Source organism: Pongo abelii, chromosome 18 (genome assembly GCF_028885655.2).
Source record: "Pongo abelii isolate AG06213 chromosome 18, NHGRI_mPonAbe1-v2.0_pri, whole genome shotgun sequence".
Lineage (NCBI taxonomy): Eukaryota > Metazoa > Chordata > Mammalia > Primates > Hominidae > Pongo > Pongo abelii.
Genome location: NC_072003.2, coordinates 68,678,135 through 68,693,132, shown reverse-complemented (window position 1 = coordinate 68,693,132; position 14,998 = coordinate 68,678,135). Strand labels below are relative to the sequence as shown.

Sequence of the window (14,998 nt, the reverse complement as noted above, 5' to 3'; positions counted from 1 at the left end):
TCTATTGTTCCTTTTCAAATTTTTCTTGGCTGGTACAGTCCACTTGAATTACCAGATATTAAATGTTACAGCTACAAAATACAGTGTAGTATGTTACAAAACACTAAAATGGAATATAATAGAAACTCCAGAATCAGAGCAGAGAATATAAAAAGTGCTATTCAAAAAAAGGTATATTTAAAATCAATGAGGAAAGGACAGGTCATCTCATCCCAAGAGGGACAGATGTATAGCATGCATATTGCACCCCATCCTCAGGCACACTCATTGCAGACATCACTAATTAAGCATAGCACTTGTTACTGCTGAACCCAGATATGGCCTTGGATGTTTCCCCATATGGCACTCTAGGCAGCCACCACCAAGCTATCAGACTAAGCATGCAAGAGGATTATTTGACAAATAATACTGAGGCAATCAGTTAACTATTTGGAAAAATAAATAAAGTTAAACCTCTACTGCATACCATATGCCAAAATAAATTCTACATAGATTAAGAAGTTAAATGTAAGAATTGAAACCTTAAAAGGACTAGAACAAAGCTGTTGCAAAAGACATTCTCAGAGAGAAACAGAGAAACTGCAATGAGAAGAAATGCGAGAGAGTAAGAGCAACTGTCTTCAGCACACTGCCTTGGGTTCGTGACATTTCTGAGGTGCAGCTCTTCCTGAAGTCCTGAGACCTGTCTGGTTCTTTATAATATCTCCAACCTTTTATTTGAACTAGTTTAAATGGGTTTCTGTGTTTTGAAACCCAAGGAGCCTTGAATAAGGCATGTGCATTTTCTTTTCTAAAATTTTTGTTAGTTGATCAATTCATTTTACCATAAATAAGTCTGGGCTGGACATGGTGGTGCACGCCTGTAATCCCAGCACTTTGGGAGGCCGAGGCAGGTGGATCACCTGAGGTCAGGAGTTTGAGACCAGCCTGGCCAACATGGAGAAACCCTGTCTCTACTAAAAATATAAAAATTAGCCAGGCATGGTGGCACATACCAGTAATCCAAGATACTTGGGAGGCTGAGGCAGGAGAATTTCTTGAACCCAGGAGGCAGAGGTTGCAGTGAGCCGAGATGGTGCCTTTGCACTCCAGCCTGAGCAACAGAGCGAGACTCTGTCTCAAAAAAAAAAAAAAAAAAAAAAAAAAAAAAGTCTATACCATCTGAGTCACTTTCAGTAAAAAATTAAAGCTTCCAATTTTTCTAAGTGTAGGGTGTAACTTTTTTTTTTTTCATTTTTAAAATACAGATGGGGTCTCACTAAGTTGAACAGGATGATCTTGAACTCCTGGCCTCAAGCGATCCTACCACCTCTGCCTTCCAAAGTGCTGAGATTACAGGAATGACCAACCACACCTGCCTAGGTGTAACATTTTACATGCATGACAGATTAAATTCAAAAATACACTGCTCAACTTTCTCATCTATTTCATTAAGTTTACTTTCCATGACACATTCAAGATAATTTACAAATTTTAAAGCAAGAGGGTCCGAAGACAGCAAAAAGAAAAATGTTGTAGAAAAACCAAAGCAAAAAAAAAATTGCATTTCACATATTCTCAACTAATTGTAGAATTCTAGCAATGTCTTAGAGGTCAGAAATAAAGCCAAGTTTGAATTTTATATTTCTTTTATTATTTTAAAAGGCAAATCTATGATACCATAATCACTAGCACTTTGTTCATATATAAAATTATTTCATGAGTTTTGTTTTTACACTAAAATCAAACACAAATTTTATTAAGGAATCAGTGCATTTCCTCAGAAAGACACTTAAATAAAGTAACCAAATCAATTGTATTTCTCCAGGCACAAAATATTAAACATAACTGACCATACCATCATTTCTCCAAAGGAATTCAAAAGCTCTTTTCTCTAATCTAGAAAAAAGAACCTTTAAAGGAAGAATATGCTCTCATTCCATGTAACCAGATATAGTATACTGTTTATAAACTAAAATTTTTCTTCTCAAACCCCAGAGACAGCAGACAGAGTTACATGGCTTAAGTGCTTTACAACAAAGCTGAATAGTATGAGGGTAACACTCTCCAAATTATTCCACTTTTCCACTGATAACCATTCTTCTCCTGTCCCTGGATAGAAATCTCAGGGCTAATTCACTATATCCAATCAACCACTGAATCCCATCATTTCTTTCTTTAAAACAGTGTTTCTCAATTTTTCCACGCCAGTGTTTCTAAAGGATCAAACACCTGTGCCAGCAACAAAAACTCAATGCAGGAGATTCTCTGTGAGTATCAACTTTTTGGATGCACAGGCAGTTGGAAGGAGACTATCTAGGTAGGAAAAACTTCTCAGTGGACTCTGCTATGTCCCCTGGCAAGCATCAACTGCTTTAAAGTATTTCTTGAATTGAATCCTCCTCTCTATTCCCACTGCCACTACCACCACCGGCTCCAAAGGTGATCACTTCTGGTTTGGATTACTTTTCACTGCAACAGCTGCTGTTTTCCCCACCTTTGGTCTTTCCTCTTTGCACTGCATCCAGTGCTTCCACTGCTGCCAACCCAAAATTCTGTTCCCATCACATCACTTCCTGGATCAAAAATGAATTGCATCAGTTTCCCACCTCTTCTATCTCTTCAACCTCTCACTCTTTCTGTTGGTTGGCCTTTTCTCTTGCTATACAAATCTGTCCCAATTATTTTCCCATTTAAAACAAAACAAGGCCGGGCGCAGTGGCTCATGCCTGTAATCCCAGCACTTTGGGAGGCTGAGGCAGGCAGATCACGAGGTCAGGAGATCGAGACCATCCTGGCTAACACAGTGAAACCCCATCTCTACTAAAAAATACGAAAAATTGGCCGGGCATGGTGGCAGGCGCCTGTAGTCCCAGCTACTTGGGAGACTGAGGCAGCAGAATGGCGTGAACCCGGAAGGCGGAGCTTGCAGTGAGCTAAGATCACACCACTGCACTCCAGCCTGGGCAACAGAGTGAGATTCCGTCTCAAAAACAAAACAAAATAAAAAAACACCAGTAAATAAAACCTTTCTTGGACATTTCATTCAACTTTAGTTACTGGCTTTGCTTTTTTTTTTTTTTTTGAGACAGGATCTTGCTCTGTTGTCCAGGCTGGAGTACAGTGGCACAATCACCACTGTAGCCTCGACCTCCTGGGCTCAAGCAATCCTCCCACCTCAGCCTCTGAGTAGCTGGGACTACAGGTGCATGCCACCACACCCAGCTAATTTTTGCATTTTCTGTAGAGATGGGGTCTTGCCATGTTGCCCAGGCTGGTCTCAAACTCCTGGCCTCAAGTGATCCTCCCACCTCAGCCTCCCAAAGTGCTTGGATTACAGGTGTGAGCCACTATGCCTAGCCGCCTTTGCCTCTTTCATTTTGCTGAGAAGCTTTTTAAAAGCATAGTCTAGACCAGGCATGGTGGTCCACACCTGTAATCCCAGCCCTTTGGGAGGCTGAGGCGGGCAGATCACGAGGTCAAGAGATTGAGACCATCCTGGCCAACATAGTGAAACCCCATCTCTACTAAAAATACAAAAAAATTAACTGGATGTGGTGGCACACACCTGTAGTCCCAGCTACTCGGGAGGCTGAGGCAGGAGAATTGCTTGAACCCAAGACACAGAGGTTGCAGTGAGCCGAGATCGTGCCACTGCACTCCAGCCTGGTGACAGAGCGAGACTCCGTCTCAAAAAAAAAAAAAAAAAAAAAAAGCATAGTCTACTCACTGCCTTCTGCTCCTGTCACTTTGCTGAAACTGCTCTTATGAGGACTCCAATGGTCTTGTATGCTAATGATCAAACCCAGTGGACTTTTTAGCTCTCAACTTTCTTCACATCTGTAATATCTGAAGATGCCAATCACCCCCACCTCCTCGAAATTCTTGTCTGTCTGACTACCACTGCACACTTTTCTCCAGATTGTCCTCTTACCTCCTGGACCATTCCTTTCCAGATTCTTCTTCCTTCATCCTGGCTCTAAATATAGGGGTTCTGCAGGATTCCGTCCTGATTCTACTTCTCAATTTGCACTACTCTCTTTTTTTTTTTTTGAGACGGAGTCCCACTCTGTTGCCCAGGCTGGAGTGCAGTGGTGTGATCTCGGCTCACTACAATCTCCACCTCCTGGGTTCATGCCATTCTCCTGCCTCAGCCTCCCGAGTAGCTGGGACTACAGGCGCCCGCCACCACGCCCAGCTAATTTTTTTGTATTTTTAGTAGAGACAGGGTTTCACCCCATTAGTCAGGATGGTCTTGATCTCCTGACCTCGTGATCCGCCTGCCTCAGCCTCCCAAAGTGCTGGGATCACAGGCATGAGCCACCACACCTGGCCTACTCTCTCAATGATTTCATCCACACTCACGCGTCAATTACCACTTCTACCCTGATATCTCGTAAATCTTCATCTCAGTTGACATTTCTCTTGATTACAGTCCTGAACATCCAGCCGGCTATGACCTTTTCCACCAAGATGTCACACAGGTTAATTCAAATTCAACATGCCCCAAACTAAACTTATCTTCACTCAGAAAACTAGCTTGCCCTCTGTTCATTTCGGTTTCATAGTTATCCAGCTTCTCAAGCCGGAAATCCAGGAGTTAGCCTCCATTTCTTTCTCTTAAGACCTCAAACATTTAGGCCTGCTGTTTCTATCTCACTATTTCTCCGCTTCATACTGTCCTATCCAGTCTCATTATACTTATGGTGTCACACAGCCTCCTAACTGCTTTCCCTTACCTCGTGTCTGGAGCTCCTATACTCCATCTGCCACTCTCAACTTTCTAAAACATTTTCCCTCATTTAAAGCACTTTGGCAGCACCCTGTGGCCTAAAACTTTTTCAGAGCACACGTACATCAGTAAAAATTTGAGTATATGCCCTCAATCTATGAATATTTATTAATGCATATATACTATAAACCATATATAATACAGAAACCAAGAAAGACTGAGATACAGAAAAATATATAAGATATAAACATAACCCAGATGAAGTCATTCTATCATTAGCTACTACATGACTCAAAGTACAATATATTCTTAAGGTGAAGTTCATTATTGATGATAATGTGTACATATATCCATATTTCAAATAGTCTTCTTGACAATTTCATTTTTTAGGCTGACTCCTTGACAGATATAATTACCTTGAAATGTGACAAAGAGCTCCCACCAGGAGAAGAAATGTCAGTTCTACCTTTTTGTTATTGTTTGCAGTGTTAAAATTATCTTTAATCTACTATTTCTTTGAGCAAATCTCTAAGCCACTTGTTCATTTTGTGAAGATTAATGTAATTAAATGCAGATAATATAAATCCACTCAACCAGGCTCAAGTAAACTGCAATAAGTTGCATTCTGATAATGGCAGCCAAACTAGTAAGGTCACCACTGTCAATTCCTTGGCTTTATGAAGCTTCTGTTCCTGTCACTTTGCTGAAATTGCTCTTATGAAGACTCCAACAATCATAAGACATCAGCTTGTATATCGAGTGTGTAATGGCACCGTCTTAAAAGACTAAGAGAACCAGTGTTATCTATATATTAAATATTAATAAAGCTCAATTTCTTTTTTTCAAGTTGAAAAAGTAAATATAAACCTCATTTAGAGACAACTGCTTAGCACTACATACAAGGCTCTCGATGACCTGGCCTCTGCCCGCCTCTCCAGACTGCTCTCCTAGCACACACTTCCTGTACCTTACCACACTTTACTTCTCTCAACAAACCTGCTACTTATCATTTTCTTACCTTTGACATGCTGTCTCCTTTGTACTCCTACCTCCAGTGCCCTGTGTTCTCACCTCTATTAAAGCGCCTATCACAACCTGCAATAACTGTTCCTTACCAGCCTAAAAGGGCAGGGATTACTCCCAATTTGGAATTCCCAGCATCTACCACAACACTTTGTTTGCAGCAGGTACTTAATAAATGTTGGGCCGGGCGTGGTGGCTCATTCCTGTAATCCCAGCACTTTTGGAGGCCGAGGTGGGTGGATCATGAGGTCAGGAGTTCGAGACCAGCCTGGCCAAGATGGTGAAACTCCAACTCTAATAAAAATACAAAAATTAACCCGGCGCGGTGGCAGGTGCCTGTGATCCCAGCTACTCGGGAGGCTGAGGCAGGAGAAGCACTTGAACCCAGGAGGCGGAGGTTGCAGTGAGCCAAGATAGTGCCACTGCACTCCAGCCTGGGTGACAGAGCAAGACTTCGTCTAAAAATAAATAAATAAATAAAACTAACTAAATAAATAAATGTTGACAGAATGAAAATGGTCTAAATTCCTCTGATTGGCTTTCAATAACTTGCATAATCTGGCTTCAATCTATCTACCCAACTTTATTTTATTCCCTCAAGTCCATACAAATTAGCCATTCCCCTCACTTTGTATCATATGTCATGCTCATTTTGGCTTTTGTTCAGGCCATCCCCTCAACTTGAACTGACTTCAGTCTACAGAGAAGTAGCCTGTCCCTCGAGCCTGAGATCAAATCTCCTTTCCCTAGGAAGTCATACTCAATTCTTTCATCCCCCAATTAATCATTCCCTTTAGTGAACTCTTGAAGACTGAGTTTTACACACTTTAGCAACTATTTTCTATGCGGTAGTTTTTCTTTTTTTTTTTGAAGACAGGGTCTCGCTCTGTCACCCAGGCTGGAGTACAGTGGTGCAATCTGCAACCTCCGCCTCCTGGGTGCAAGTGATTCTCCTGCCTCAGCCTCCCGAGTAGCTGGGATCACAGGTGCACACCTCCATGCCTGACTAATTTTTGTATTTTTAGTAGAGATGGGGTTTTACCATATTGGCCAGGCTGGTCTCGAACTCCTGACCTTGTGATCCGCCCGCCTCGGCCTCCCAAAGTGCTGGGATTACAGGTGTGAGCCACCGCGCCCGGCCAATGGGGTACTTTTCTTTCCCTAGTTTCTCTCTAATGATTTGATGCCAAGGACCATCTTCATTTTACTTTGCACATTGATCTCTCACAGCACACTGCAACACAACAAGACACACGAGATGCTAAAGATATGACTGATTAGTTGTAGGTAGCCCAGTCCAGGGGAGGAAGCACTGGACTGGGTTTTAGTACAACTTCTACCAACTAATTTGTCAGGTGACCTTAATCATGTCACTTAAACTCTGGGTGTTCATTCCTTATCTATAAGATCAGACATTACCAACTTTAAACAATCCAGGTAAGGTATTTCTTCTAGTCCAAATGAAAAATTAAAAATTTTCCCTAAAAATCAAGAGAAATTCTGAGACCTTCAGTAACTCATTTAACTTTGGTGAAACTCAGTTTTAATCATTTATACAACAAATATAAACAGCCTATCTCAGAAGACTGAATAAAAATCCAAAGAGAAAATATAGATATATATATATATAGATCCAGACCAGCCTGGGCAACATAGTGAGACCCTGTCTCTACAAAAAACAAAAATAAAAACATTAGCCAGGCTGGGCACAGTGGCTCACACCTGTAATCCCAACACTTTGAGAGGCTGAGGTGGGCAGATCACAAGGTCAGGAGATCAAGACCATCCTGGTTAAGATGGTGAAATCCCGTCTCTACTAAAAACACAAAAAAAACAATTAGCTGGGCGTGGTGGCACACGCCTGTAGTCCCAGCTACTCAGGAGGCTGAGGCAGGAGAATCACTTGAACCTGGGAGGTGGAGGTTGCAGTGAGCCAAGAATGCACCACTGCACTCCAGCCTGGGTGACAGAGCGAGACTCCGTCTCAAAAAAAAAAAAAAAATATTAGCTGGCATGGCAGTGCACACCTGTAGTCCCGCTACTTAGGAGGCTGAGGTGGGAAGATCGCTTGAGCCCAAGAGGTTGAGGCTGCAGTGAACTGCGATCACACCACTACACTCCAGTCTGGGCAACAGAGAGAGGCCCTGTCTCAAAATAAATAAAATGCATAACTTTAAAATCCTGATTAAAATGTGAGGCATTATTATACTATTTAGAGGAAGATGCAAGCAAGCAGCATTATTTGTTGTCCAGTTGGTTACCACAGTGTACTAACCTAGCCAGGAACACTGATTGGATCCTCGAATAGTCAGCTGAGAACAGCAAAACACTGTTCTACTACACTCCAGCTAAGCAACAGAGCGAGACTCCGTCTCAAAATATTTTATTTACTTATTTATTTATTTATTGGCAGCGTTTCTGTTCACCCAGGCTGGAATGCAGTGGTGCAATCATGGTTCCCTGCAGCCTCAATCTCCTGGGGTCATGTGATCCTCCCACCTCAGCCTCTCAAGTAGCTGGGACTACAACTGCGCCACTACACCCAGCTAATTGTTTTATTTTTTTGTTGTTGTTTTTTCAAGTTTTTGTACAGACAAGGTCTTGTTATGTTGCCCAGGCTTGTCTCGAACTCTTAGCCTCAAATGATCTTCCTGCTTTGGTCTCCCAAATGCTGGATTACAGGCATGAGCCACCACACTCGGCTTTTTTTTTTTTCTCTTTTCTTTTCTTTCTTTTTTTTTTAAAGCTAGTCAAGTGAAGCAGTGAGAGTGGAGAAGGAACAAATAATTTGTAACTAGTTGTGATAATTAGTTGTAAACACCACTGCACTCAGACCAGCGCAAACTCATTCTTAACCTAATCACCTAAAATAATTCTTATCATGTATTCTTCTTCAGGTAAAAACGGAGCGCTGGATGTTATTTTAACGACTTGCCATCCTTCCTGTTTTGAGAGTGTCTTTGTTAACTCGTGGCATACTTTCGTGACCGGTCCTACCTTCCTCATTCAGACCTGTGCTGTTCATTGCTGTATTCCCAGTCTCTTAAAAAGTACTCAACACGTGAACTGCAAAATGAATTAACAACTTTGAGGGAGGTGTTATTATCATCCTGGCTTTACAGATGAGGAAACTAAGGTTTAGCAAGATCAAGTAACTTGCCTAGGGGTTACAAACCACTAGCCAGAAACAAACCCACATCTGACCACAAAGTCCTTGCTTCTACTCTACCCTACTGGCTAGAATAACTTTTTAATGTCTTGCACTTCTGTGTCTTTACTGGTGGCAGCTCTCTCTTCTAAAGGGGAAGCTCAATTTAAGCTTCATTAACCTGGGCATCCTCAACCTCTGATTCCCATGATGGACCTATACTCCTTTGGGTTGTGCAAATTTCTATTAAAACAGCACTTTTAGCCCTCTGCTATACTTATTTACTTCTCCTCCATTTCCCCACATCTCAACTCTAAACTTCCTGAGGACAGGAATCAGGTATCTTCAAGCGCCTCTGGCATGAGTTAAGAGTTAAGTAAATATCTAATGAATGAATAAATAATTCCTGCAACTCCCTGAGATAAAAAGGAAACTTTTAACTCAATTCCCTAACCACAGGCAACCAAAGACTATAGCTTTCCCTGGTGTGGGATTGGCAAAAGCGTGCCTGAAATTCCCTGCCCACACCACCAAAAAGCATCACTGTGAGATGATACGGCAGTTTTTCAAGTTTTGAGACATCTAATGGAAGGACAATATGGTACAGCCTGAAAACTTTAAAGACTAAACTTAAAATCTGTCTTTTAAAAGTGGCCTACCTGGATGGGACACCAGCTCTCAATTTTAAATAATGTTTGACTGGTTCAATTAAATCATTGTTTTCAGTGGTTTTACATATTTTGAGTAATTTTATTTTTACACCCAATGGCTTGAAAATGCAACGTCATAAATCTACTATATTGACTTCCTCACAACTTATACGAACAAAAACTGCTTGTCTTGTACAAAGTGGGAAAATAAAGTAGAACCTGTGTGTTAGGTAAAAAGGCATTCAATAAACATGTTATTATGCTGCCATCTTTCTAGAAGCACACGTGGCCTATTTTAGCCCAATAAAGACCGGGAAGCATTTACTACAAGGTTTTCATTTTACTGGTCTGAATACTGGGTTCAAACTATACCTATACAAAAAGTGGGTTGTTTGTTTGTTTGTTTTTGAGATGGAGTTCTTTCTCTGTCATCCAGGCTGGGCATCCATGCTGGAATGCAGTGGTGAGATCTTGGCTCACTGCAGCCTCTACCTCTGAGGTTCAAACGATTCTCCTGCCTCAGCCTCCCTAGTAGCTGGGATTACAGGCATCTGCCACCACGCCTGGCTAATTTTCGTATTTTTAGTAGAGACGAGGTTTTGTCATGTTCTCCTGACCTCAGGTGATCTGCCCACCTTGCCCTCCCAAACTGCTGGGATTATAGGTATGAGCCACCACGCCTGGCCAAAAGGTTTTTTTTTTTTTCTAAATATGGTGTAAAAGGTTCAACTGTCTGCCCATCACAACTGAGGACTACATAAATAGTACTAAATTCAATATTCTGGATGTAAGAATTTATAACCAAATCTTAGCTAGGCCAATTTCAAGGTACACGTTTAGAGTAACAGTTTTTTTTTAGACACACACCCAAACCACAATCTATAATTTTACTCCTATTAACACTAATTTCCGAGCAATGTCTAGCCCCACCTAGACGTGCAATATAAATAAGGTTTATAAACAGGATATTATAAAGGTGGGACACTGGAACTTCACAACTGGTGTACATGAAATCATTTCTGGTAAACCAGTATTTTTCCAAATATTCACAAGCTGATTTATAAGTGAAAATCCATTGTGCCAAGTTGGACTTCTGGCCTCTCGGTTTGATGATTGGTCCTTCTTCACTAGCAGCCCCCAGCCCTTCCCTTCTGTCCTTCCTCTGCCAGGAATACCCTCCTGACTCATCCCTGCCTGCCTATGTCCATCACTTCCTTGGAGACCTGGCTCAAGATTCAGCTTCGGGAAAAAGTCCTCCCTGGCTAATTCCATCTCCACTATTTTCTAACTTTGCATTCCTTTGGCATTTAAATATAGTTTGCACGACGTAATCACCAACTTCATTCCTTTCCTTTCTATAAGTTGTTTTGCATTTTTCTATCATTTCTCCAACTAGAGACCAAGTAGGGACAGCATCTTCTTTTATATTCTTTTCAACACAGCTAGCAATAATCACCAGTGAAAGAAAGCTGACCGCTCAAAAATTTCTGAAGAAAGCAACTTACTTTTCGTTTATAATTTACAATACTCTATCACCTCCAACATGCATGAGTCCTTAGAGGAATTTTATTTTTGCCTTAGTTCAAATTCATCATGAAAGATCCAACTTACAGATCACATACATATAACTTAACGTAAAGAATAATCCTGGTTATTGAAACCTATATTGTGATTTGCCATTTCAAGTTTCTTACAAAAACCCTAAAAGTCTTGAAGCAGCGCGCCTGTGAGTGGTAGAAAGCTGGCAGCAGACTTGCAAAAGGGGCAAAACTCTAGTTGGCAGTAAATGTTCAAACACGTGAGCCTCCACTGTTAAACAAGGTTCATTAACCACACAGACTTGCTGTTTCAGCTTTCTGGCTTCAATGAAATGCTATGATCTCCTTTGGTTATTGTTGAGAGCCAATGATGGGTTAAATTCCCATAAATTAACCAGCGCTTTGGTGGTTTGCCCGAGCATACCGCTGGCATCGGTGTGGATGGACTTTTTTTTTTTTTTAATAGACCCGCCCGCCCCGAGGAGCCAGAGGTGAGTGAGTTAAGCGCCAACCCAGCACTTCTCAGCGGGCAAACGGAGACAGACCCACTCGAGCCGTTCGCTCTCCCTCAAGTTCTTAGTGTCAGCTTATCGGGCCGAGGTGGGGCTTCATAGGCAGCTGCTTTTTACTCAATCTCAGCCGAGTCTTCCCTAGGGGCTGCAAGCCACACTTCGGCGGCTGCCCAACTTTTCCTGCAAGAAGCATCCGTTTTTCCACACTGAAAGCTCCAGAAACCCGGGTTTGGGGAGAGACGGGGAGAGAACCGGCTCGCCCCGCCAGCGGGGCAGGAACAAAGTGAGCTCCCGCGAGCCCAGGCCGCCGCGGCCCGCCCACCCTCCCGCCTGCCCGGCCCCGCTCACCCTCCAGCAGCACCTCCTTGCCCGCGCGCTTCAGCGCCTGCACGGCCTGGTCGTGGGTGGCCTGGCGCAGGTCGGTGCCGTTCACCGACAGGATGGCGTCGCCCAGCCGCAGCGCCCGGCTCTGGTCGGCAGCCAGCCCCGGGAAGATCTTGGAGATGAGGATCGGCATCCGGTTCTCGCGGCCGCCCTTGATGCTGATGCCCAGGCCGCCCGCCTCCTGCTTCACCACCCGCACCCGGCGCACGGGCGGCGACGCGCCCGCCTCACCCGCGGGGCCCCGAGGCGGCGCCGGCGGGCTCGGGGGCCCCAGGCCGCGGCTCGGGCTCCCGGGCAGCGAGTCGCCCGCGCCGCCGCCGTTCGGGAGGCCGTTGAAGGAGGCTGCCGCGGGTCCCAGAGCGGGCTCCAGTTCGGCCGCGGCGGCGTCGCCCGTCAGGCTCAGGCTCTCCCCGCTCAGCTCGGCCACCACTCGGACCCAGCGCTCCCTCAGGAGCAGCTCCACCAGCCCCGCTTTGGTGGCCCGCGTCCACACCGCCATGGCCGGCCCCGCTCCAGCCGCCGCAGCTACCCTCATTCCAGTCAGGCAGCCTCGGCGCTTCCCTCTTCCCGCCCGGAGGGGCGGGCCCGGCCCCTCCCCCGCGCGATTCATTATTCATGAGGCCACGCCTGCCTCCGGAGGGGCGGGGCCGGCGCAGCAGCTTCCGGGAGGTGCAGAAGTTGTCCGATCCCTCGCCTCTCGCCGGACGTGGGCAACCCGAGTGCGGTGGGACTGCATTTCTCATCCTCTTTCTATTGGCTCCCCACGCACCCCCCAGAAACTCCTGACCTCTACCGTGCAATTCACGGGAGCTGCCCGGGCACGGAAAGCAAAATCAGCTTGGAGAAACACTTTGCAAGCCTGCAAGACCCGGTGGCACGTTCATTCTTGCATTGATTGGTTCGTACCCTGTGTACTGAGCGCTTAGCCCTGCACTCCGGCTCCTTTTCAGGCCCTGTACTTAAGCTCAGTAGTACCAACAACAGCTGAGAGTTTGCGGTCTAGTGGGAAAGGAAAATGCAGAACCAACCAACTAGGTGTGATACTATGTGGTTAAGTGACATACAGAAAACGTCCCCAGAACAGCATAAAAGGAACATTTGGTTAGTCCTGGGGTCAGCTTCACAGAGGTAACAACGAACGGTGAACAGCTCAAGCAAAGGTCCAACAGCATGATCCAAGCCTTTGTCAATGTTTTGTAATCTCGTTTACTTGCCTGTAATTTAAGAGGGAACCATGTCTTCTTAAACCCTGAAGCCACAACTGGCAGGCCTCAAGGATATTTGCAGAATGATGGTGTCTTAGGGTTCTTCAAAGAAACCAACCAATAGGATATATAGAGATATATAAATTTATTATAAGGGACTGGCCACGAGATTATGGATGCTGAGAAGTCCCACGATCTGCCATCTGCAAACAGGAGACCCAGGAAAGTTGGTGGTGCACTTCTAATCCAAGCCCAAAGGCCTGAGACCCAGAATCAGTGGTATAAACCTGAGATTGAAAGTCTGGGCTGGGTGCAGTGGCTCAAGGCCAGGCGAGGTGGCTCAAGCCTTTAATCCCAGCACTTTGAGAGGCTGAGGTGGGCGGATCACCTGAGGTCACGAGTTCGAGACAAGCCTGACCAACATGGAGAAACCCCATCTCTACTAAAAATACAAAAAATTAGCCGGTTGCGGTGGCACATACCTGTAATCCCAGCTACTTGGGAGGCTGAGGCAGGAGAATTGCTTGAACCCAGGAGGCAGAGGTTGCGATGAGCTGAGATGGCACCATTGCACTCCAGCCTGGGCAACAAGAGCAAAACACTGCCTCAAAAAAAAAAAAAAAAAAAAAGAAAGTCTGGGCCGGGTGCAGTGGCTTACACCTGTAATCCCAGCACTTTGGGATGCCGAGGCAGTGGATCACCTGGGGTCAAGAGTTATAGACCAGTCTGGCCAACATGGTGAAACCCCGTCTCTACTAAAAATACAAAAAATTAGCCAGGTGTGGTGGCAGGCGCCTGAAATCCCAGCTACTCAGGAGGCTGAGGCAGGAGAATAGCTTGAATCCGGGAGGCAGAGGTTGCAGTGAGCCAAGATTGCACCACTGCACTCCAGCCTGGGCAGCAAGAGCAAAACTCCATCTCCAAATAAAAAAAAAAGTCTGAGAAGGGGGCCGCACGCGGTGACTCACACCTGTAATCACAGCACTTTGGGAGACTGAGGCAGGCAGATCACTTGAGGTCAGGAGTTGGAGTCCAGCCTGGCCAATGTGGTGAAACCCCCATCTCTACTAAAAATACAAACATTAGCCAGGCATGGTGGTGGGCCCTTATAATTCCAGCTACTCGGGAGGCTGAGGCAGGAGAATTGCTTGAACCCAAGAGATAGAGGTTTCAGTGAGCTGAGATCGCGCCAGTGTACTCCAGCCCGGGTGACAAAGCGAGACCCTGTCTCAAAACAGAAAGTCTGAGGGTGGGAGTTGGGGCGGGGGGACAATGATGTAAGTCCCCATCCCACTGCCAAGGCCCGAGAGCCAGGTTCACCAAAGTCTGAGGGCAGGAGAAGATGGATGTCCCAGCTCAGGCAGAGTAAATTCCCCCTACCTCTGCCCTTTGTTTTGCTCAGGCCCTCAACTGATTGGATGCTGCCTGCCCACATTGGTGAGGGTGATCTTCTTTAGAGTCTACCATGGAAATGCTCATCTCTTCCTGAAACAACCACACAGGTATACCCAGAGGTTATGTTTTACTAGTTACCTGGGGATCCCTTAGCCCAGTCAAGTTGACACAAAATTAACATCACAGATGGTTACTTAGGAAGATGCCAGAATTCCAATGTGAACAGAGCATAGGGTCAGTGGAAATGGGAGGATATGAGTGTGAAAAGCATCTTTTTTTTTTTTTCTGAGACAAGAGTTTCACTCTTTTTGCCCAGGCTGGAGTGCAATGGCGTGATCTCGGCTCACTGCAACCTCTGCCTCCCGGGTTCAAGCGATTCTCCTGCCTCAGACTCCCGAGTAGTTGGGATTACAGGCATGTGCCACCACGCCT

General features: G+C 45.0%; 1 protein-coding gene across 1 annotated transcript in view; it reads right to left on the bottom strand.

The window, feature by feature from the left end:
- SNTB2 (syntrophin beta 2) overlaps positions 1–14,088 on the bottom strand; it is a 126,055-nt gene extending 111,967 nt beyond the window's left edge. Inside the window, exon 1 of the mRNA XM_002826582.6 lies at positions 11,931–14,088. Within this exon, the coding sequence (XP_002826628.4) occupies positions 11,931–12,576 (646 nt within the window). The 5' untranslated portion in view covers positions 12,577–14,088. The remainder of the gene's footprint in view (positions 1–11,930) is intronic.
- Positions 14,089–14,998: the final 910 nt, after the last annotated feature.